Source organism: Schistosoma mansoni (genome assembly GCF_000237925.1).
Source record: "Schistosoma mansoni, WGS project CABG00000000 data, supercontig 0013, strain Puerto Rico, whole genome shotgun sequence".
Classification (NCBI taxonomy): Eukaryota; Metazoa; Platyhelminthes; class Trematoda; order Strigeidida; family Schistosomatidae; genus Schistosoma; species Schistosoma mansoni.
Genome location: NW_017386025.1, coordinates 650,534 through 676,859, shown reverse-complemented (window position 1 = coordinate 676,859; position 26,326 = coordinate 650,534). Strand labels below are relative to the sequence as shown.

At 33.1% G+C, this 26,326-nt stretch overlaps 2 protein-coding genes across 2 annotated transcripts; one reads left to right on the top strand and one right to left on the bottom strand.

Moving 5' to 3' along the window:
* Nucleotides 1-2,560: 2,560 nt before the first annotated feature.
* Nucleotides 2,561-3,267, top strand: Smp_058660 (hypothetical protein; the record flags this gene model as incomplete). The annotated part of the gene is made up of 4 exons (XM_018790835.1): nucleotides 2,561-2,697; nucleotides 2,730-2,900; nucleotides 2,931-3,036; nucleotides 3,115-3,267. The coding sequence occupies 2 exons, from the start codon at nucleotides 2,561-2,563 to the stop codon at nucleotides 2,860-2,862; spliced, it is 270 nt and encodes an 89-aa protein (XP_018645854.1). The 3' UTR covers nucleotides 2,863-2,900; nucleotides 2,931-3,036; nucleotides 3,115-3,267.
* A 9,574-nt stretch (nucleotides 3,268-12,841) lies between these two features.
* Nucleotides 12,842-24,285, bottom strand: Smp_058670 (cerebral cell adhesion molecule related; the record flags this gene model as incomplete). Its single annotated transcript, XM_018790834.1, has 3 exons — nucleotides 12,842-13,315; nucleotides 16,406-17,959; nucleotides 24,271-24,285. 3 exons carry the CDS (start codon nucleotides 24,283-24,285, stop codon nucleotides 12,842-12,844), a joined length of 2,043 nt encoding a protein of 680 aa, XP_018645853.1.
* Nucleotides 24,286-26,326: the final 2,041 nt, after the last annotated feature.

Here is a 26,326-nt window from a genome sequence, read left to right as displayed (position 1 = left end):
CATCATCCTTATCGGGGCATAACTAATACGTAAAGAATAAGCTTATCGCCGAGTTTTAGTGGTGAATAGCTACAGCTTCAGAAAAGCGAATAATTAATGACAAGATTTGGAGGTGTACACAATATCATACTGCTAATTGTAGGTAACTATTATACGAAATAAGTTCTGACAAAGAGCCATAGAAACACGATTCTGTTCTCGAAAAGCCACTAGATATATACGTAGAAAGTGTCCAATACAATATAAGATTGAGCAGCTTCATCAACAGAAGCAACACTCCAAATCTTATCCATAGTGTCTGTCCGTTCGTTAAATTCAGTATCAGCTGAACTTCCATCTGTGGTTCGGGTGTACAACTTTATGTCCATAGTGTATGAACACCGGATATCTCAGTCATAACCCTCTTCTTATGAGTTAACTTTTCTCAAAGCAATACTTGACGTTAAATCTGTAGATGGCGTCGAGTTGTGATTGTCTATGATCACCACTACAATAAGATTACACGCCAGATAACGACTTGGATCCCTCGATAGGCCGAGATCTAGAAGGCTGTTATTGGTCCAGATAAGATGTATTTATTGGCGATCTCGTGGTATCGAAAGAATACCGAGACGTGCCAAGGATTGCAGGCAAAAGAACAGAGCGTTCGCACGAACAAGATGGACAACGGAAGGAAAAGTTTATTTGGCACAGTTAAACAAACAAGTACAGTAAAACAATCACTGGTACAATTGATTATAATAATAATTGTTTCCATCATACCGATCGCGTTCTCGTTATGAAAAGTAGGTCACTACAAATCCACCCGAATCACAGAAGTACGGTAATACTAACGTTTGTCTGACTTTGAAAACAGAAAGCACGTCGATAATTAGACCATTGGTGAAAATTAAACTACATTAAGTGACTTTTCATTTTATATTTCAGTAGAAATTTCTTTGAAGCAGTGGCATGATACATAGAATATACACCAAAAAATGTCTTCCATCTGAGAATGTTATCACTTAGTTTAATTCTTTTATCCACAAGCTTTATATACTAACTTTTAGTGTGCAGCTTCCATGAACTTAATTTCATTCCTAATGTTAAATATTTTTTAACTAATTCTGTACATTTTCTCTAACCAGTTACATTGGTGGACCAAGTATGGTTGACGACATAAAATCAGAAAGACCAAACACCAGAGTTTAGTGTAAGAATTTATTCCAGATAAAACTATGCAGTCAAACAAAACTTGAAACTACATAACAAGGAATAAACTTTGAGAGAATTGTGTTGAAAATTCTCAACTAATTAGTAAACACAATCAAAAACTCAAATGTGTAAAATTGTTAAAACCTCTAGAATACGTCCACGATTACATTCAATGAAGATATTACGAGTTCACTATTTCTCATTTGACAGTTTTATGATGATATTTTCTCAGTAACTGTACCATTAATATAAATCATATTAGTATGCAAAACTTTATCTGGTAACTCATCACTTTCCTACGGTTACGAATTAGTTTTAGAAAATGCTGATTGTAAAACAGTTTTTCACCATATGTCACTGACCCTGAAAGTCATGTGCTCTAAATTCCACAGTGTACCAGTTCATACTTCTAAAATGAGTACACGATCTCCAGTAAGTGCTCAAAAATCTTCGACAGATGACAACAATTTACATGAAATAATCATTTCATATTTTATTGTCTGACTAAATGTTTTAGCAGACTGTATCTACAGCGTCATATTCTATTCTAATCACGATAATATCGAATTATCTATAGCATTAAGGGTGAGACTATAACTATAAGGAACCTTAGAGCAATATAGAAGTAACCTTGAGAAACTACAGTCAGTTATTCAGTTCGAAATAGGAGTATGAATTAATGTAGGGAATAATAATTAGAGTTTAAAGTTAGTGGCTAATGCTATGAACTACAGTCATAGTTTTCATCAAAAACTGAGATAAACTATGATGCGAGAATGCTTTTTAGGTAAATGAGTGAATATATTTCTAGATGAAATTTAGGATTCGCTTTCTGAAACCTGATTATTTCTTTCAGAAATTATAGTCCTGCTCAATAATGCGTTTAAAATCAATTTACAAACGCGATGGTGTTTAGAGCGAACGGAACTGGGTTCGAGTCCCAGAGTGAACATTGACTCTGGGATACAGGTACATCTAACTGACAAGTCGAAAATAAGGTGGAACAAGCGTTCTGGATCCGACTGCTAGCTACCATCCATCTTTGCTTATACTTTGCATACGTTTTTAAGAAACTACAACCTTTCTAATCTATTCTGAACTATTTCACTTCAGACTAATTATTACATTCATGACCATACAGATAATTATCTATCATAGTAATCTTAAACGGTATTGGTCAAATAAATTCAACTTTTATTTTGGTTAATTCATTCACATATTTGACAACCAACAGCTCCGCCAATCAAAACATCAATAAAAACATAGTTGAAATTGATTTAAGAACAATCTGTTTGTGTAAAATGAAATATATGGTTAGTTCATCGTCTACTTTGTATTATTGTAAGTGTATGCGAACGCGGAGTGAATGACTATATGCAATAAGAAAGTTCTATTATTTGGAGAAGCTAGTGAATTAGTTGGCTGCAAAGAAATTACAATACAATTTCCTTTATCGTGTACTAACAAAACATTGAAAGATATCATTATTGAACAATTAGTCAAGTACATAGATACAAATAATATTCATTAATCAGATTGGAACCCCTTAAAGATTCATTAACAGTTGCAGTAAATTGGAAATATACAGATATTAATACAAGTTTAAATCAAATATCCATTGAAGAGATTGAAGAACTTGCTATTTTACCACCGATTAGTGGAGGTTAGAAAAAAAGCCTAGAAAAAAAAAAAACAACCATACCATGGTAAGTACGGTCTATTGTGTTTATGTAAAGAATTCTCAATACTTAATTAAAATATCTATTGAACCAATTGAATATTCCAGTGTATTTGATTTAATCAATGATTCTTCTTCTATTGGATCCATTTCTACATTTTTCGGTAAGAGATCAACATAAAAATGAATCAATCATTATCATTTGAAAAGATTCCAATGAAAAATATACTTTTTTATCTTAGGTATTACTAGAAAATATGATAATGAAAGAATTGTACAAGCTTTGGAATATGAATGTTATTTAAAAATGGCTTATTTAGAAATGGATAATATTATTAAAAATTCTTATAAATTATGGCCATCATTAGTAGATGTAGTTGTACTTCATAGATATGGGTAAGAAGTGATTTGATTTCTTTTGTTTTTCTTTTCTGTATTATGCATTAATGTTTCTTTTGGTAATGAAAGTAGGCCAACGCATACATAACATGTATCTTATTTACTAGTGAAACTACAAAGTCGCTTACTTACTTACGCCTGCTGCCCCTCGAGGAGGAGCATAGGCCGCCCACCAGCATTCTCCATCCAACCCTGTCCTAGGCAATCCTTTCCAGTTAACATTCATCCTTTTCATATCTGCTTCTCTTTCCCGGCATAATGTGTTCTTTGGCTTGTAGCCCCGCCTGTAGCTCTCCTAGAGTTACTGCCGGTCCCAAGCTCGAGTAAAAGAGGAGGGTTGAGCATGGGGTTAGCGACCCCACCCCGTAAAAAAACTAACTCGCTAAAAAACGCTAACCAGAAAAAAAATACAAAGTAGACTTTCGTAATTTTGATCATTCTTCCAATATCAGAGTTTTGTGATTACAAATGCCTAAACGGCAAACTCTTAACTATACTATGATAGAGCATTGAACGATTGGCTTGAGAATGGTTGTTAGAGATCCTACAAGATTGTATCTATACAGTAATACTTAGTGTTATCAAATACTTCCCCAAACAATGTTATACATGAAATATTTCAAACACATTACAAAATGTGGTATATGGAGGAAATAACTTGTTTTCTGTTATGTTTCCTGTAGTCACCATGATGTGATATCAACTGATAATTGACAAATTTCATACAACCTTTCTCATTTCTAAACTTGAATCAAGAAAAAAACAATTATTGTATCAGAATAACATGAATTCATTTATTTTGTGGATTCTCCCAAGCTCCTTGTAAACCTAAAACAATAAACTTTAGTGACAATTCTAGTATCTTAATTTTTACTTCTGAGCTTGATGCAACTAGTCTGTATTACATAATTTCAAGAAGAAAATGTATTTCTTTTTTGTTTCCATCCTTTCCTAGAATATTGATACATTTAACTTATAAATAAGTGAACATTTCAATAACTGTATTTCTCAGAAGGGGTTTTGTGGAGATTTAGTATTTTCATAGTTGAAAGCGTTAGTCAATTGAAGCTAGACCACCAAGGGAAACGTGGAGGCACTGAATGATCGTTCCGTTCTACTGTGGGACTCCCCAGCAGTGCGCATCCACGACCTCGCCTCGCGAGATTCGAACCCAGGATCTACCAGTCTCGCGCGCAAGCACTTAACCTATAGACCACTGAGTCGGCCGGCATCCGATGGTGTTTGTGTCTAACTGCTGAGGAGTCCCACAATAGGACGAAACGGCCTTCCAGTGCTTCAAAGTTTTCCTTGGTGGTCTAGCTTCAAATGACTCACGCTTCCAACTATGAAAATTGTATTTCTTCCATAACATGGTCACTTAATATTATTCTATCTCCATATTTTAACTCAGTTTATTCTAGACCTTTCTAAAAAAAGTATGTACATTGTGTTTTATTAATTGATACTATGGTTTCAAGTTGTAGACGGTTGAGGAGAATCTACAAAATAAATGAATTCATATTATCTATGATATTTGTTATTTCTTTGATAATTAACATTCCAAAACTTGAGTACAAATAAGATTTTAGTTAAACTATTTAGTGGTATAAATGGTCTCATTTAAAGAAATATACTGAATACACAGTTCTTTGTTTAAAGAATCAGTCATGAAAGAATAATATTAGACCTTGTATAGTACGTACTACATATATCTTGTTTTTGGTCATTTATCTCCTCTATAAAACAGTTGATCAATATGAAAAAGTAACATATACTTTCTGTTCAATAAAATATCACCCTTAATTTTATCAAAATGAATGATAACTAGTACAATCATTTTCAGAAACAGGTTAATCCTCCTACATGATACATAAATTTACTTAGACTGCTGTTTAAACTAAGACTTAAATTTAATCCCTTTCGTGTTAAATGCTCAATGCGTCATCCGCTGAGCTACTAAATTCAGATAGCCACAAACTTATTCAAGATGTATGATGTTGATATTATTTTTAGTAGGAGTTAAAGTTATTTTATCTTTAATATTTTCGACTTAATTTTGATCAGTTTGAAGTGAAAAGTACTGAGTTAGAGTCTTGATTTGAATATTAATACTTGGGTATAGTTACATCAGGTTAATAAATCCCGAATCCGATGAAACACGAGTTCTGAATTCTATTGCTAACCAGAATTTATGAAGTCGCTACTAATATTTCCGGTTTCTGCTTTACATACTGTAGATGAATAATACTGCAATAAATATATAAAAATAAAAACGTTAATCTAGGATTTTAGCCATTTAGTTTGATTTATTGTAGTTAAGTTGATACATGCAGACATAGTTAACAATTAAATTAACTATATCTCAGATAAAACTCTGGGGAGTATCCACTTCAATCCATTGTTTACAAAACGACTAAGAACTCCCGCTGAATAGTGGGATTTATTTCAGGTTCAGTCGTGTATAAAATTATGGAACCTTATAATGTAAAGATAATTTCTTAACGATTACTTTTCCACAATAATGTGAAAACCAATTTTTCTTGTTTTACGCTTACGATCAAATAATTGAATCAAATATTAGGATAGAAATGCTAGTAAATGCTATTGAGCTTGAACATACATTATTGACACTAATGGATTACTTAGTAGTAATCAGTCATACATTATCTACTCTCTAGTATTGTTTCAATTCAATCGTTCATTTTGGAATGTAACAGCTTAACTGAATGATTTTACCTACGAACCCACTTTGTTTGATGTTAATTAGCTAAGAGTAGTTGTTAGGATGACATGAAAGTGAATTTTTCGATAATAAATACTCGTTATCATGATGTAACTTTAATTTCGAGGTAATCAATACTATAAGTGAGGTTTATACCTAACCCAATCAGTCTCACAATAGGAGATATTATTACCAAACTGTTTGTTTCTCGGCTGAAATCTTTAGAAGTTAAAAATATTTACCAGTGGGTTGTTAAGTAATTACTAACGTCATATCATTTGTTTACTATATAAATTTTCTTACGATAGTTTTGAAACAGTAATAGACAGTTACTATACATATCACTTGTGTCCTATTGTAGCTTATGTCATATGTTTTCCAACCAAAATAGATATTTCATAATGGTATATCACCTAAGAACTTCAAACTCATCTTGATTAACTTCTTAGTTAAGTTTGTGGTAAATTTGACTCGATAATCCATCGGGTAATGCGTCAGAATTTTTTAGATGATAAATACTAGGTTTAAATCTCAGTCTGAATATTAACATTGAAATATACTTACGTACGGTCGACGAGGCCCAAATATGACGAAAATCTCAACTTAAATCCCGTTGTTAGACATTATTCAAAAATATGTATATAATGGTTTTGAAGTGAATATGTGAAATAAAACTGCTTATGTCATACTGTAGTGTATGCTACTTATGTTAACAGATATAAGTAGTATGTGACATCATTTGAAGTGCAATGCATGCCAGTGGATTATTAAAAAGATTCAATTTAAACAGAAAGGAAAACAAAAAGTAATTACATTGACAACAGAATTGACAAAGGCGGGAAGCACGTAAAAGACAACTGACGGAAAATGTGCAAATGATGTATTTTTAATGTATGGTTTTCATGTCTTATGAAAGCTCTCTGTAATTTTACACTGAACAGTAAATTGGTTCTCCCCATCAAGTTTTCGTTCACTACAATATATTAACGGTTGAATTTCATTTCTTTGATTAAATAAGAGTTTTCTGACTCTGATTATAAGCACTATATTATCTTAAGTATACTGTTGTACTATTCTCATATTTATATTCACTTTGTTTAGAATTGTTCCTGTTGGAGAAATCAGTGTAGCAATAGCTGTCAGTTCACCACATCGTAAAGACAGTCTTGATGCTGTGAAATATTTAATCGAATCAATTAAATTACAATTACCAATTTGGAAAAAGGTGAACTGTAATATATAAAATAAACATATAATTATTTTACGGTTGAATTCATGAGTCAATTGAAGCTAGACCACCATGGAAAACATGGAAGCACTAGATGGTCGTTCCGTCCTATTGTGCGACTTCTCAGCAGTGCACATCCACGACCTCGCCTCGTGAGATTCAAACCAAGGACCTATCAGTCTCGCGCGTGAGTGCTTAACCTGTAGACCACTGAGCCGGCGAGCATCCAACGTTGTTAATGTCTAACTTCAACCAATCCACGAAATCGAGCAACCGTCCACTATTGTCTTCAGTGAGTTACTATCTCACTGCGCACTGCTAAGGAGTCCCACAATAGGACGGAACGGTCATCCAATGCTTCCAGGTATTCCATGGTGGTCTAGCTTCAATTGACTCATGAATTTAACTATAAAATTACTTAAAATCTCCACAAAAACCCCTTCTGATATAATTATCTCTTTCTTTCCGTTGTTATTGTTATAATTAAATAGGAGATTTATGAAGATGGTACATCCAAATGGAAAAGAAATATTGAATGTTTTTGGTTACAGGAAGAGAAATAAGTAAACATCTTTAAAATTATTGTAAACGAATTATTTTTTAATAAATATTCTTTATCGAATTAAAATATTATTTCTATGAATTCAAAATCAAAATATTATAACTAATCTTATTTCAATAAATCAATATCAAGATTATACTTTTATGTTAGTATTCAATAATGAACAAGTATGAATGTATGGTTTAGAGAAATAGATGTAACTAGTACTGATAATATTGCTTACTTACATACTTGATTACTTACTTACTTAATTACATACTTACGCCTGTTACTCCCAATGGAGCATAGGCCGCCTGCCAGCATTCTCCAACCCACTCTGTCCTAGGCTATCCAATTTTTGTTCATTCTTCTCATGTCTGTCTCCATTTCTCGAGGTAATGTGTTCTTTGGTCCTCCTCTTCTCCTTTGGCCTTCAGGATTCCATGTGAGGGCTTGTCTTGTGACGAAGTTGAGTACCTTCCTCAAAGTGTGTCCTATCCACTTCCAGCGCTTCTTTCTGATTTCTTCCTCCACCGAAATTTGGTTTGTTGTCTCCCACAGTAGCTTGTCGCTGATAGTGTCTGACCATCGGATCCGAAGTATCTTGCGTAGACAACTGCTAATAAATACTTGTATCTTCTGGGTGATGGCTTTCGTAGCTCTCCACGTCTCCGCCCCATACAGTAGAACTGTCTTGACATTTGCATTGAAAATTGTGATCTTGGTGTTGGTTGACAATTGTTTTGAGTTCCAGATGTTCTTCAGTTGTAAATGTGCTGCTCTTGCTTTGCTGATCCGCGTCTTCACATCTGCATCAGATCCACCGTGTTCATCGATGATGCTGCCCAGGTAATATTGATTGATGGTATTTAATATGACTTTTGGACTTCAAACTCAATGGGGACTCTTTTCTGGAAGTTCATAAATATTTAGATCTACAGACCGAACATTGAGAAAAATATATTGATTATAGCTAAGCAATGAATATATGAATGAAAGTGACAAATTAATTGACCTTTGACCTAGTGAACATAGAACAAATGGAGACGTAGTAGTATAATAGAGAAACGTACTTCTATATTAGTTTATGTAGATGTTATAATGTTGGTGTTGATTTAATCACTGAAAACACTTGCACTCAATAACTTCAGTTAATGAACAGAACAAATGTTGTTTAATCAAAAAGTACAAAAACCAAAAGTATAATATGCAATAGAAATATATGATATACGAACTATGACTGTCTGCACCCCTTGACTAATAATTAGTGACTAGTTGGACATCTCAATACATAACTCTGATCTAATTTTATGTGATTCCAAGGGTTTAAATAACAAGTAGCAAAATGTGTTTATTAAGAGTAATTAGGAAAAAAATTGAGATTTTAGTTCTAAAAATACCTTAGAATTTTAATAAAGACTCCTACTGATGAAGTTTCATAACTTTTGTGGCCGGCATTAAAACCAAGAATATATTACTACTATTGGAAATGATTAATATTTTTGAACGAGGCAGAGCATAACGATACACCTAAAGTTTACTACCGAAAGACCTTGAAATCTTGACCCGTTTTAGTTATTCAGAAAATAGCGAAAGTGAATGATTATTTTGAGAGAGTTTACGAAGAGAATCTTGACTAATTATTGATGAACAATTTTGACTTGATCATAAGTTTCTACGCGTTAAAGTCAGAAGTGAGGATCAAAATTTAGATTTCAGAATTAAGATTTGTAAAGATACATAATCCATACCCTAAAGCCTAATATTAATTCCAATCCCAAACCTTAACCAAACACCCTGTTTCTATCGGTAATCCTGAGCCTAACTGCAAGCCTGAATCTGAATTCTATACCCTAACTCTTATATAATCCTAACTTGAATCATATCCTCAATCATAACCCAAAAATCAATATGCATAGATATCCCACTACCTCTTATTTCTTTAAACTTATTCACAATTTTTTCAGTCATCTATTCATAAGTGGGTGATACTTCAGCAGTCTAAAGACTTTAAAATACTAAATGATGTTTTAATTATTAAAATTACATATAAAACAGTTGATATTCAACATGTCGATTGAATATTTAGGCTTTGATTTTGATAAGGTTTCATCGATCTTGGTTAATTCGGCAGTATATTTTAAGTTGACCAAAAAGTTACTAAACAATTTTGTCTCGAAATTCTATAAGCCGCATATTTTATTCGTGCAACCCTTATTGTCTTTCCATGCATCATCTTCCGCATGAACCTCAGAACTAAATGAACTATTAGAACTCTTACGAAGGTGTTTATCGCTTATCAAAAATTCTAATAGCTCATTTCATTCAGAAGTTAATACTGATGATGTTTATCAGAATGACGATGAAAACTATACGAATAAACTATCTTGCCTAAAGACTGTAAATTCGAAAAATTGAGCATAAATAGTTGCCTTGTTCAGATACTTTTGCTACATAAAGTGAAAGCTTCTTAAAATTGTGGATTATTTTAGAAATTAATTAAACAGATGAAATTTTTCACTTGTCAAATTTATAGAAATTTTCAGAAAGGGCTTTTGTGGAGATTTCAGTAATTTTATAGTTGAAGTCATGAGTCAATTGAAGCTAGACCACCATGGAATACCTGGAAGCACTAGATGGTCGTTTCGTCCTATTGTGGGACTCCTCAACTTCGTGGATTGGTTGAAGTTAGACATTAATACCATCGGATGCCGGCCGGCTCAGCGGTCTACAAGTTAAGCGCTCGTAAGCGAGACTGATAGGTCCTTGGTTTGAATCTCACGAGGCGAGATCGTGGATTTGCACTGCTGAGGAGTCTCACGATAGGACGAAGCGGCCGTCCAGTGCTTCCATGTTTTCCATGGCGGTCTAACTTCGATGGACTCATGATTTCAACTATAAAATTATAGAAATTTATTTGAAACACGATTGTTTTTTTAAACTAATAATGATTCAAAACATTTTTTTGCACGAACTCATAACTATGATAGCGAAACCATATGACATCATATTGATAAAAATTAAAGTTCATATTAACTGATTTATATAGTTAACAATATTCAATTCTTATTAATTGTTTTAATAAAATATGTCGTCAATTATTCATTATCTGTATAATCATGAATAGATTAATGAGTGGACATAGACATATTGCAATAATGCATATTGATTAATCTTGGTTATTGTTAAACTTTCTATTTCGGTATGTTTATTGAGATTGTTCTTGATTACTTGATAAAATAAATATAGTTTGTGATTATGTAATTCGTATCAGATCACCGTTAACATTCACCAAATAGACTTTTCTTTTAATGAAAACATTTAGATTGTAGTTATTCCTTCAAAATGTATATATCTCAAAGGACAGCGGTCAAATGAATTATTGACTATCAAAAATTATTAACTTTTAAAATTATCTCGAACCTGGGTGAACAATTTATGCACTATTTGGCTTCAGTAATACAATGGATAACGCTTTCTGTGTTGAAAGAGAAAGTTACTGAGTCAGATGCTTGGTGTGAACGTCAAAACTTGGATTTAATTCCATTCAACTTTCTAGTCCTAAATAAGACGAAATGCTCATTTTTGTTCCACTGTTTGTCACAATCCAGTAATATTCTCAGTCCTAATAAAATAGACTCTATACTGGTAATTATCATGCACCCACTAACGGCTGACTTTGAAAGGAAATTCTAGTTCTATTGAAAACCTGTGACCAATGGAGTTCAACCCCATCGGTTGTGAGGTAGTTACACACCAAAAACAACTGAGGATGGTCGCGTATTAGTTGAAGTTAAACAATAACGCCGTTGCATGCCGACTCAGTGGTCTAGAGGTTAAGAGTGCAGGGGCGAGACCGAAGGTCCTGAGTTCGAGTCTCACGATCGGGATCGTAGATTGGTACTTCTAAGGAGTCCTATGTTAGGACAAAATGGTGTTTTCAGTTTTTGAATGGCTGTCTAACACTGATCGGTTCAACAATCTCCACAACCCTGTACTGCTAAATATAATAGTTTACCTACTGAAAAAGTATTTCTTCAATCTCATTACAATTATTCAAATTGTTATATCCTAGTGAAGAAGTAAGTACGGATAACTTCGGGGACCTATTAATGGACGATTATTCTATATATATTCTTATTGTATAACTATTCAGTGACTAGATTTAATCTATATATATTCATCTTATTATAAGCTTCATTTTGACCTATGGATTATTATTATACGAATTACTATCCCTAAATTATATTCAGTTTATTGATTATTGCATCCCACATTCACAGCCACATTTGGCCTGATCTTGTACAAATATTATTTTCTATTTTATGGTGTGATGCAGTCTGTCTGTCTGGTATATAAACCGAGTATGCTTGAAATAAACGATTCGCATGGCAGAAGCTGCATTTGGTGTTTTTGGACTCAATTGGAAGGGCTAGGCGGACAAGGAACCAATAAGGACGCTAGAATGCTCATACCAGTTGAACATCATTGATTTGACAGTGTTAAGATTAGACAAGTCGTATTTCGATTGGTGGATAATTCACGTGATAAAAAGCCGGATATAAAATCATAACGAGTTGGCAACGGCTTTCTTTTATAAAGTCATAACACAAATCACCACTCCACCAAGATGATGAATAATCATACTTAACTAATTTTACTGTTAAAAACTACAATCAGCTGATATAAAGCTAACGAAATAGAAGAAATTCATGTCATTCATCTCAATTCTTTGTTTCTACTTTCTTAAAAGTATATTTTATACTAATGGAATTCTAATTTTTATAACCCCCTGTAAAAAATCACCCGCCAAATTAAAAAAAGTCAATATTTCCTTCGTTACACCATGAATTTTACTCAAATATTATAGTAACTAAACAAGATACAATTATTTTTTTAATGTATATTCATCTGTCTTTTGTTTTCTTCCCATTTTCAATGGCCAATGTTTTGTATTGTTTTGTTTTAAATAAAAATGAAATAAATCCTACTAAGGAATGTACAAATTCTAAAGAAAATATACAATATAATTTTATTATTGCGTAATTTAACAAGAAGCATTATATATATATACATTATTTAAGTAGTATAGAAAATTTCTGAATCTTCTGTATCAGATATATAAAGTTTTTCACCTGTATACCTTTGTGGTTCAACTAATAATGGTTCAGCGGATAAAGCAATTAAATCACGTGGTTCAAATTGAACTAACCAATCTTTTCTAGGATGTTTATTAAACATAACTGGAAGATATTCATCAATAGCGATTAATTTTTTTAAAGGTTTTTGTTTTAATAATTTCTCGGCACCATTTCTATTTAAAATATAACCAAGTGTCCAATAAGTATAATCAGGATAAGTTAAACTAGTTGTATTTGGTACACGTTTCTCAGATTTTGACATTCTTTTACGACCAATATAAAGTAGATCCCAATTAGCAACATTATCATCTGCTTCGTTAATAACTTTATTTAAATTACGAACAAAAGCAGGAGCAAAACGTAGATCATCTTCAAGAATTAATATACGATTATAACCATTATTGATCATTTCCTAGAAATAAATAATAATAAAAAAAAACAATTCAAATATAGTTGAGATCATGAGTCAATTGAAGCTAGACCACTATGGAAAACCTGGAAGCACTGGATATAAATTGATTTTAAACATCAAAAAATACAAATAGTTTACGAATACATTTATGAATTTCCATGTTTCGAACTAATAAAGTTTCTTTATTAGTTCGAACAGATTCTTTTAGTGATATTAAATACATGGCTGAATAATTAGGTCGTCAGTTAACTAACATATGAAACAAGCATTGATAATGTTGATCAGAAAGAAAATGAAAAATTCTTAATTAAATTACAATAAATGATAATATAATATACATTTAAAATTGTAGTAAATCATAATGCACACTTTAAAAGGTGAAAGTTCTAAAGAAAAAACTTCAGATAAATGTTAATAATTAGCACTTTATAAGTAATTCACTTACACCTGACCGTTGCTGTTATCTTGACGTGGTGGTCAGACTTGCCTATCATGACAAACCAATCGAGCTATACTGGCTGGAACAATCGTTCCTCAAGGCTCTATCATGCCAGACAGGTCGGTTGAAGAGCAGTAAGACTAAAAGCAGCAAACCCAAGGTCCGAAGGCGAAGTCGTACTGCTGACTGTACAGAGGTGTGACAGCAGTAAGGTGTTTCCTTCAGACAACCAGCATGACAGCGATGCTGCCTTCCCACAAGGAGGGGTGGGGTTAGAAAAGGTCGACCCTAAAAATGCACATCTCACCTAATCCCACGGATATCCGTCTCCGGCGGTAAGGTCCTTTGAAGAACGGAGCTAACACGTCAAAAATCCCCCACATAAAGGTCATGTGTGACCGACCTCAAGAAAATGTCCCTTTGGCACTGCGGTCACGCTCTCAGATCACTAAGACCACTTCTAATCTAATTTCCTTCTCAGGTATCTCTAGAAGAACCCTTCCATGGTGTGGGTAACCGGGAAGTGATAATTGCCGTCATACCTATAACAGCACTAAAGATCACTGACTGAATTCACTTACAAATAGATATATTAGAATATTAACCATAAGATTAGACGGAATAAATTTCAGATTATCGCATCTGATTATTGACATTCTATTGATGATAAATCAAAATAAAATTTGAATCTTGACAGAATTCTATTTGTTTACTTAATGTTTATTTATGTTCTGTTCAGTTGAATTTTTGATCAAATGAATACACAATTTCACATTTTTTAACTAATTATGTACTCTCGTATAAACAAACTAATTAAAATTAAAATTTTGTACAGTTATAAGAAATTTCATATTCATGATTTAGATTGATATCATCAGTGGATCAATGTTAGACCACCATTGAAAACCTGGAAACATTGGGAGGCTGTTTCGTCCTAGTATGCGACTCCTCAAAAGTGCGCATCCATGATCCTGCATGACGGACTTGAACTCAGGACCTTCAGTCTCGCGCTCAAACGCTTAACCTCTAGACCATTGAGTGGGTATCCAACGGCGTTATTGTTTGACTTCAATCAATCCATGATATTGCGCGACCGTCCACCATTGCCTTCAGTGAGTAACTGCCTCATAACAGACGGGATTGAACTCCATTGGTCACAGGTTCTCACTAGAACTCCAGCAAATCTATTTTGAAGCAATTCACTAGTGAGTATATTCATAATTTATCGAGAAATAACTCTAGGGTCTTACACAACCAAATAGCATGAATATTATCGATTTATATGTGAACTTTGCTTGGGTTTAGTTCATTTTTAGATGACCTTATTGATAAATTCTGTTAATTTGTATCTTATATTATTAACCACCGAACATATTCTTCTGCTTATCTATCCTTTAAAGGGAAAAGGTACATGTACATTGGAATTAAGACGTGTTATGATAAATATAAATGCTTCATAAAACCTTATCTATCAAAGATAGATTATTTCATATGTTCTGTACTACGAAATTAACACTTTATTTTAAAAAAAATTGAACCGAGACATTATAAGATTTTAATTTCAATATATTTAGAGTTGAGGTAATAATTATTTGTTTGTCTCAGTTCCGAAAATATGGTATATTGATTTGCTAATCTACCTCAAAACTCCCACCATAACAGGAAATACAAACTCGAAAAAAAATTGTTTAGGCTGACCGAAAAATCAAGGGTTGTTGAGATAAAAAAAACCAAAAGTTACTTATTAAATTAACTAACGACTTTGATTTCTGCGAGCTTTTGGAAGAGGCCTCAAAGTTAGTAATGGTTTAGAAATCAGACTGATAAGAATGAGAAAGTACACAAATACATCAATTTGTAAAATTTACCAAGAACACTTATTGACAATATGTATATTGAACATTTCTCAGCTTCTATGAGATTATTACAAATAATTTTTACCATCTAACGATTTTGAAAAAGAAATGTTTACGATTTCTATGTTTAAGTAGCCCCCGAATGCCTTGGTATGACCAAAGGTGGAGAGAGTCCGCTCTTCCTCTCGAAATGCTCTCATATGGCTACGTGTATATAGCCTCTGCCAGGAAAGTCCTCCTCAATGCCTTCTCGCGACAAGGGTCTTGTTTATGAAATTGAGAGAACAAAAAGCGACTGTTTAGAGCTTTAACCGGGTTGGTGGACACGGAAAGTTTACCTAGGAGTGTTGGAAAACCCTGATTCCAAACCAATGGTGCACATGGGCTCCAGGATCCTGATGGAACAAATGACGTATGAACCTATTGCTAATCACCGACTACCATCAGACCTCATCTCCTTATGTTGCTCCACTGCCTTGTGAATTAAGCCTCTAGGCCAAAGGCTGGTGGGGTGGCCACTTATATAAACCACCTGCTTCGGTTTGGGCTCCCGGGTAGTATTCCAGCTTTCACACAAATCAAATGACGAAGTGTGATGCCCTATTGTACCAATGTTTATGTGTTTGATTAAATAAATAAACAAATGAAACGAGTTTATCACTAAAGCTATAGTTTAAAAGATATAAATCTATACTGTATTCCTTAGTCTGGTACTATAAATACACTTATCATATAAAATGACATGAAGGGGTTATTGTAAATTATTAACAAAATAAATGACAAAAGTCAACATACAATCCATATATTATAATGACTTAAAAAGCAACCAATTTCTCCAAATTTCAACGATCGATTATGATAAGGATCTGTATAACCTGGAAGTTGTTTAATTTCTAATTCATCAAAATGTTTCATAGTTAAATCTTTTCCATCAATAGCTGCATAATGTTTAGCATTTATACCTAATTGATGAAGCATATATTCCATTTTTTGTCGACGATCTGGACGTCTCAATAAATTAATAAAATAAATTTCATCAAAATTTAATTTATTTGATTTCGGTAATTGATTTTCAGCAATATTTAATAAACATTCTGAAGGCATAACTCTTTGTTTATCCTCTTGATCAATAATTGCTTGTAAACGTAAATGAACAAATAAATCTTGTTCACGTAAAAGCCATGCATTATTTAAATCTTTTGAATATAATCCAAGATCTTGTTCTTCAACTGGTGATGGAATATATCCATAAAACTGTGTATTATCTAAATAGAAATCAATTTCTGCACGTTGTACTGATCTAGAAAATATGATAATATCGTCAACTGGTCCCGTGTAATTTATTGGTGCAGGAGAATAACCAATTTGTTCAGATTGATAAAATTGTAAATTTACTAAAAATATTGAATGTACCATTGCTACAGGATATACACCTTGTATACGACGTTTTTGTATATCAAAATAATGCTCTGAACGTAGGTAGTAACCTTCTTCAGACATAGCACCCCAAAAGTTAGAATAATGTTCAGATGAGGTACAATTCATCAATGGTGCCAAAATAATTATATTTTCATCAATTTTATGATTTAAATTGGATTTAGATGTAGATATTGTTGAATCAAGCATGACATTTATTAAATGTTCAATAGTTAATGGATTCATAAGTATTACATCAGCATCAATAGATAAATAAAAATCAGCCCAGATATTACGTGCTTCATCTAATAATTTTTGACGTAAACTTATAACATGTAAATAATGATCTAGAGTCCACATTTTACTCAAATGTTCATATTCGGACTTAGTTGTATTAACCTCTAAAATTATTCTATGATATTTATCTTTATTACATTGAATCCACTCATTTAATATTATCTCACTTGAATCAATGGTATTATCAACATAAAAGATAAGTGTAATACGTTTCGTTGGATATTGTTGATTTTCTATACCATTTAAGAAATATGGTAATGTATGTGCTTTATTACGAACTAATACACCAATACATAATGTTGGCATTAAACGATTTAAATTTTTCAATAAAGATATTTTCTGTTGTAAATCATATTCATTATTTAATTCATGACTGATATCTTGATCATTGATCTCTCTATTAGAACTTAATGTCATATATAATGAATTGGATAGTTTTTCATTGCTCTCATTCTCATCATGATTGAATTTATCTTCAAGAATTGTAGATTTGATTAATACAATACATAAATAAAAGAATAATATTAATAAACAAGATAATAGAAATCTTTTATTCATGATGTAATGAAACTTCCGAGAGATAACTTTCACTTTTTTTTGTTCGAAAGTTTTCTGATTTATATCAGAATTATTTGGCTGTTGAATTGTAATTATCTTTGTATTAGATTTATGAGATTTACCTTTGGTTAATAATTTTTGAAAGGTAGTTCTTTCAGTATTTTGATGATGACGATGACTTTTCTTACTCATATATATATGGATTGTTAAAAAGTGTTAACGATAGGGTCTTGATGGAATAGAACAACTTCCTTTTAAAAATCTTTCTGAAGTAAAAATAATTTCTCTCATCAGACAGTATGTTAGTTTTATCCTATTATGAGGGGAAATGATCGATTTTCTTTGCACATTGTATAAACCAATAAGATTTATATTCACTTGGTATTGTTTGTTTAAATGTTCCCATTGATGTGTTAGGACTGCAACTGGTCAGTCTCTTATTGGTATATGTGCATACTGTGCGTATTGCCTGGATATAGCCTTATGTTCATACAAATATTCTGTGCATTTAGTAAGAATTGAATGAAAATTGCCAATCGTTTGGCATACATGTATTGGCATACAAATAACAAACAAAGTATATTATATACACATTTTACTTTTTATCTAGACAAATAAAAGAATTACTGAAAAAGTCAGTCGTGACTAATCACCTTTATCCAATCTATTCGATTAGTATTGGGAGATATAATTTTCCTTATCAATGAATTTATTCAATAAAGGAAACAGTGAAACATGACATGCCGGTCAGAATTTAGCCTGATATTATGTGCTGAAAATAACTAGTTAGTCAAAGATTTTCCTGTTCTATTATTAGTTGCATTCAAAATAACTTATAAGTTTGTTTGTCGTTGAATAGAGATTTTTTTCTATTTGACTGTTTGGTTTGGTCTGGACACACAATACTTATCGGCTAAGTGCTCTAGCGCAAGACTGGTAGGTCCTGGGTTCGAATCTCGCGAGGCGGGATCGTGGATACGCACTGCTGAGGAGTCCTATAATAGGACGAAACGGCCGTCCAGTGCTTCTAGGTTTTCCATGGTGGTTTAGCTTCAATTGACTCATGATTTCAACTATGAAAAAAAATTGTGAAACTGTTTAATCGAATCATGACAACAGTTAGTGTAAAACATCTCATTTAGACTGCATACTTATATAAAATTAACAAGTATGTTTATTAAAACGATTGGTTAGAAGCAAATTACCTTCAACTAACATTCAAGTATATGAATAACAATTCCTATAAAGTTAAACATCATATTAAATAATAGAAATGCATCAAGATTGACAAGGAAAAAGTTGTCAAGAATGAAATCGTGATATTTTCGATGCATGTTAATGGGTAAAGTAAACAGGCTATAGTTAGAAACTTTAACTCCAATTTTGTGGTTTAACTGTTCTCTAGTTATGAGATTTGAAAGCGTTAGGTTTCACGCCATATGATGTCGTGGATGCCCATTGATGAGGCTTTCGAAATCAAAAAGACATAATTGTTTGGTGATCACTAGTCCTTAATAGTTACCTAACTGGTTTCAGTCTTAATGTAAGAGGTTTGTGTACATTGCGAACTTTATAGTTTACATTACGAACTAATCTTAGCTAGATAATCATTTAATAATGACGAGACACTGGACAGTTGTTTCATCCTAGTTTGCGACTCTTCAGGTTCGTTTATCAACGACCGCATTAGAGATCGAATACATGACATTCATGTTTCATAGCGAGAACTTAATCTTTAGACCAGTTATTCAGTTTCCAATAGTTTATTTTTCCAACTTCAATAACTTCACTGTATTGGACAATCATCTCCTATTACAGTCGTTACCTAACACGCTACACGATTTAACTACACTGGTTACTGATTCTCCCTAGGGCTGATAAAATTAACTCTTGAAGTTAGTCACTAGTGAGCGAGTGATTTATATTATTATTATCGTAAGGATTTTCTGAAGATCGCTAGATTTTATAGTTTATATCATGATTTGCTTATAGTTAGTGTGTTGTGTAAATTATCTTTTCATCTTACTTTATTCATTTGATCAGTCGATGAGATTCAAACATCATTAAACCATTAACCAACATTAATTGGTGAATCACTGTGAAAAAGGAGACTATATTTTTACTTCGATTTACTTAAGATTTTGTTTATCTTAAGATCTAACTAGAGAACTTCGTTAAACACAAACACATTTGTTTTCAGTTTGATCATAAACGAAATAGAAGGAAGATGATTAAATGTTCAGTCTGAAATAAAATGACAACCCAACATTCCTTCAGCTTACTTTACTTTTTCGACCAAAATCATTTCACACTGAAATTCCAATACGCATATTTAGATATATTAGACATTTCGATTTATTAATCTCTTTTTAAAAGTGAATGAATAAAAGAGCATATTGCATACTTTTGATGATGTTTGTAAAAAGATTTCATATTAAATGACCAGTAGGTACTTCAAAAGATTATTGTGCACTGTAGTTGAAAATGTTGGGTAATAAATATCTGGAAATCAGTCGCGATAGCAATGATGCAGCCACCTAATGTTGTCCCGTAGATGTTACGTTTTAAAGCTATCCTATACTTAAAACTTCAAGAATTTATCCGTTTTTCTAGAATCATATTGTTTATAACTAATATTTCTTACTACCACTGTAGTGAATGAAAACACAAGTGCAGACGATCGAATGTATTTCAGTACGAAATTACAGAATCACGGCCGAATACAAAGTAGAATTAATAAAAAACCACATATTAAGGATTATTATTTATTACAGACAGAAACCAACTGAAGGAACACTGAAAACCAGATGTTAACGATGTTCTTATTTGAGAATCATCAGGACTGGGCAACAGCAACCTCATTTGGAGCTCAACCGAGTAATTTCGGTCTTTAAATGAATATACAGTGTTCAAGATACTGAATTGGAATACATTCATCTACATTGTTTGCTTTAACCAGCTTGTAACATGGTAAGAACCTGGTCCAGTTTTATCGGTTAATCACTCTAGCAAAACTGATTATATGGACGATTTCCAGTGAACCAGTCAGCCTTGGAAGAGTTCTTCTTGGATCTCTGCTCGAAATTCGGAGCTCAGTGAAGGATACCAAGTATGTTGTTAAAAACTAAGTAAAAATTGTTTAGATCTAGTTCCTAAAATGCTTAAAACTGATTAAGATGTCCTTTATGCAGCCATACAGAGAATGTGACACAGCGAATAAGTTAAATTACAACAGAACACATTCCTGATCAAAATTATATTTGAGAGAACTTCATGTTAGTGAAGCTAAAAATCAGTGGTTTTATGGACAAAAGCTACTCTACCACTCTATTTATACTTCGAAATTAAAACTACTAACCTTAACACCCTTCACTCTAACACTCTTAATTGTAACTCTCCTAAAGCTCAATCTTAACCGTTATTCGTAATTCTAACTTTAAATCGTAACACTAATCAAACTTCTAATATGTAACTTTAGCATATTTCCATCTACTATGATAAATTACCAGTAAGGGGCTTATGATTCATGTCAAAACTGTTCATACACCGTTATAATACTACTGTATATCATTAAGAGTTCCATAAATATTGCTTTCTGGTTGATTGGAAAATCTTTCAAGGTTATCTGTACAGTTTAATCACTGTATTACGCCAAAAATGACTCACTCTACATCTCATCTTTCATGTATATATTTGTTTATTTGAAAGTTGAACAAAAACTTTGTGTTTTATTGAACTTTGTTCAAATGTCAATAGTTTGTTTGTAAATAAATTCCAACATAAAGTTTGTTGAAATCAATTAACTGAAATAAGGAAAAATTGTTTCTTTCATATAGAATATTAATATTTTTCTACTTGGTGCATATAACCTTTTAGTGTTGATAGCTATTTAAACGAATGGATATGAAGTTTGTTAGTATATGGTAAAGAATTTTAGATTTTAACTTCAGATAAACAATTCGAGAATGTTTGACCTACATAAGATGAATGTTTATGAAATCCAAACTAAGGTCAATGAATCATAAGTTTAAAGAAAATTTGAATGTATCTTCCAACTTATATTATATTTGAAGTTATAAATGTTTAGAAAAAAATATGTAAATATCCTACTGAGTAATATTACGGGAAAAACCAAACTGTATAGTTAATAGGTGAATGAAATTTTAGTAAGAAATGAAGTCTAAACTGTAGAAAAATTGACAAAATTTAGCATAAGCTAAAGCTCGTTTAAAATCATTTATATTGAAATATTAAGATGAACCTTGGGCTAGTCGAGTGAATGTGGATGTGTCGCTCAATTTCGCGGATCGGTTGAAGTCAGACATTAACACCGTTAGATGCCGGCCGGCTCAGTGGTCTAGTGGTTAAGCGCTCGCGCGCGAAACTGATAGGTTCTAGGTTCGAATCTCGCGGGGCGGGATCGTGGACGCGCACTGCCGCGGAGTCCAATAATAGGACGAAACGGCCGCCCAGTACTTCCAGGTTTTCCATGGTGGTCCAACTTCAATTGATTCATGATCTCAACTATTAAAACTTACAATATTTGTTAGTAGATATTGAAAAAACCGATTAGTAATACTTTTCATCAAACATATTAGAGTAGTCTTAATCCAGATGGAAAATCAGTTTGTGACTAAGTTGCCAGTTTCAGTATTTTACGCTTTATTTTATCTGAGTGAATAGAATTTAAAATTCGATAATCTACGTAGGAGATTAGGGGAAGATGTTAAACAGAAAGTTAATATATTTTCTTATATTTCAGACAAAAACATAGATCCCTTAGTTTTACGATAAAGTAGTCTAAGAATTTTCGGTTATCTGAATTTCAGCAAAAGATCATATACCATGAATATCTATTAAAACATAATAAAGCGGAGTTAACAGATCTGTGTAAAATAATTTCTAGGTCTGATCTAGCACATATTAAAGGTCGATAATCAAGGACGAATAAAACTACAAGAAGAATTATGCACCCCCCCCCCCAGATATTCGAGCTAGGGTTAATTAGTATATCACTCACATTAATAATGGTTTATCGAATTCGGTTATTATTCACAGCCAAATCGTATAACACTACTTATATTTCAGGCTCAGATAAGTTTGTTCGTTCGAATGAAATTAACCATTAATTATTTAAACAATAAATACTAAAAACATTTTTTGTAGAGGATTAATTCCTCTATATCTGACTCCAATAAATAAATAATATCCCGCTAACTGAATATTTACTGCAGGCTAAATCTCCTAGTAGAATTACGGGTTTACTCGAGATTATTCAAAAGCCTGAACACCAGTTATAGAGATAGTTTGTTGTTGAAGCTCGGTAAAATCCACAAGCGTACAGATAGCAAGCACACCGGGAAAACAAGTGTGTGTGTGTGAGTGTTAAAAATCCATATATATTTTTGAGTGTTAATGGATTGTGGATAAATTATTGATTGTCCTTGTTTACAACCAATGAGAGAACAGATTAAGGATTGATGTGCAGACATAGCGCTCAATCAGACTCACACATAAATTTACAGTGGGTTAAATGTTAGGATTACAGAGAGCACACAAATAATACAGTAGTTGGATGGGCTTGCTACACATTAATTCCTGAATAGCTTCATTGTGCATGTATGAGACGTGAGCGATTAGTAGCCTCAACACTATTGTGAAGAATTAATTTTGATTTAAATACGGTGTCATACCAATCGTCGCTTACAGGTTATTACGTATTAGCTACGTTGATGGATTCGCAAACTGAGTGAAATAACGGAGCATAAACATATAATTATTACCCACTGTTCTATGAAAACTCTAATCCATTCTTCAACACTTGGGAATATTAGGTATCCTTTGATTTGACAACCGTAATCCGACCAACAATGACATTGTGAAGTGTGTGTATTTATGAGGAATCTAGGGATGTCCTTAAGAATCAGTAATACTACAAGTTTTAGGAGCTCGTATGGTAAGTTTACTCATACAGTCAAATAAATTTCAAATTGGCAATTTTAGAAAATATCTGCCTGATTTATTTTGATTGAATTTTTGAGTAATCTATTCCGTAACAGCAGTGACAAAGATTCAAACATAAATGCCACTAGTATTATGTCTATTTTAAGAGGTCTATTGACATATTCCATGCGGACCGTTACAACATAAGGGTTTTGCATAAAATAACTGAGGTCAATTCTCACCACGAATCGACATTAACTGAAGAAACTGTAGCGAACCATTGTTATCACACTCCTGCGTCATTTGTTCTAACCTTTGGACTGATAAATCATTCTAATCTTTCTATTTGTCTTGTCACCTATTTGACCTTACCATTCATTTACACTTAACCTTGAACATGCTTTATGCTTGTGTGTATGCAAGTGCGTATACGTCTGAATACTTACTTGGTTCTCTTTCATGCTTTTAAAGATCAAGTCACATATCACCCATTGATTCGGCACGCTCGCCTTTTCGATTTCACATCTACAATCCACATGGATTAGGTGATGTGGAACAGAACGTAAATAGACTTAGACTTCAGACAAGAACACAGACTTCTTACTTTCGTGATATAGTAGTAATAGGTTAGTCTAAGGTTTTACATTTAACTCAAAAGGATTCATAGAATCCATTCGTCTGCATAAAAGAATGTCTGAAAGAAATTCTTCCAACTTAATTCGTGTGTTTTTATTATTACCTAAGCAGAATAAACGAAATGAAACAGAGGACTTATGTTCATGATTCGTTCATAATAGAGTCAGATTGCGAGCCTAGAAAATATTCAAAATCACAAAGCATTTGTCAGCTCCAAGTATTCTGAGATTGAGGTGTGATTCATAGAAATATAGTATAGTAGAAAATCAACTAACCAATGCTCCGATTATCAAGTTTCGAGTGGAATTCGGTTCAAAATTCAAACATAGTTATTTCATTTCACCCATACATTTTTAAAAATAAAAACACCAAATAGTGTATGCTTTTGTTGAGTACTTAGAACTTGAATGTTACTGTGTAAGAGAAAATTTGTGTAGAATAATACTAACCGCTATCACTGTTACACGATAATTTAGAAGACAGTCTTGAAAAGGTTCTACAATACTAATATGCTTGTGGTATATCCACCTATCGTACTATATTTCAGTGAGACCATTAATAGTGCATATTATCAGAAAAATTTCTATAATACTTCATCACTAAATACACTGTCCCGAGTCTCTATCCAAATATTTACCTAATTTAGGATAGAATGACGGTAGGAACCAGTATTTTTGTAACTATTTATCAGGAACTAATTTGAGTATAGTCAATCCTACCATCGCCCCCAAATGCCCTGTTATGGCCAAGAGCCGGGAGAGTCCGCTCTCCCTCTCCAAATGCTCTCACATGGTCACGCGTATATAGCCTCGACCAGGGAAGTCCTACTCACTACCTCCTCGTGGCATTACTGTTGTTTACGAAATTGAGAGGACGAAAAGCGAATGTCCGGCGCTTTAACCGGGCCGGTGGACACAGGAAGTCCACCTAGGGGAGTTGGAAAACCCTGATTCCAAACCAATGGTGCACATGGACTCCAGGATCCTGAGGGAACAAATGGCGTATGAATCAATCGTTGGTCACCGGCTACCATGGGAATGCACCTCCTCACGATGCTCCACTGCCTTGTGGATTAGACCTTCGGGTCAAAGGCTCCAGGTGTGGCCCCCTAAGAAAACCACCTGCTTCAGTCTGGGCACCCGGGCAGTATCCCAGCCCTCATACAAATCAAATAAGATTTGTGCGGCGCATATGTATTTGGTGCCCCTTAGTACCAATATTTATGTGTTTAAATAAAATAAAATCAATCCCATCATCGTAAGCAAAGATGGATAATGGCTAACAGTGGAATCCAGGACGTGCGTTTCGTCCTATTTGGGACTCGTCAGCTGAATGTACCTGAATATCAGAGTTAAACATCAACCTTGCTTATAAAGCTTGTGACTTCAGGCAGTATCAAGGCAGTCCGCATATGATGCACATATGTCAACAGGAGACTGATCAATTGTAGTCCCAAATAACAATGGGAAGATACAAGTAAACAACACCAAGTGAATAAAATTATATAATAGCCAGCAAAACAATGGTAGCCGACAATCGAAACGAGAATTGAAAGCACAAAATATACAAGATGTAATAAATCAACAAATACTCAATGGTTACACAAAAATTTAAAGTGAATGTTTAAAATGTTTCTAAAAGTATCCAATTACTGGACTGAATGCCACGCACAATAATCTGAAAATTATTGACAATAATATTAGTATTTTCACAGTTGAAATCATGAGTCAATTGAAGCTAGACCACCATCGGAAACCTGGAAGCACTGGACGGCCGTTTCGTCCTATTATGGGACTCCTCAGCAGTGCGCATCCACGAATCCGCTCTCGCGAGCGAGATTCGAACCCAGGACCTACCAGTCTCGAG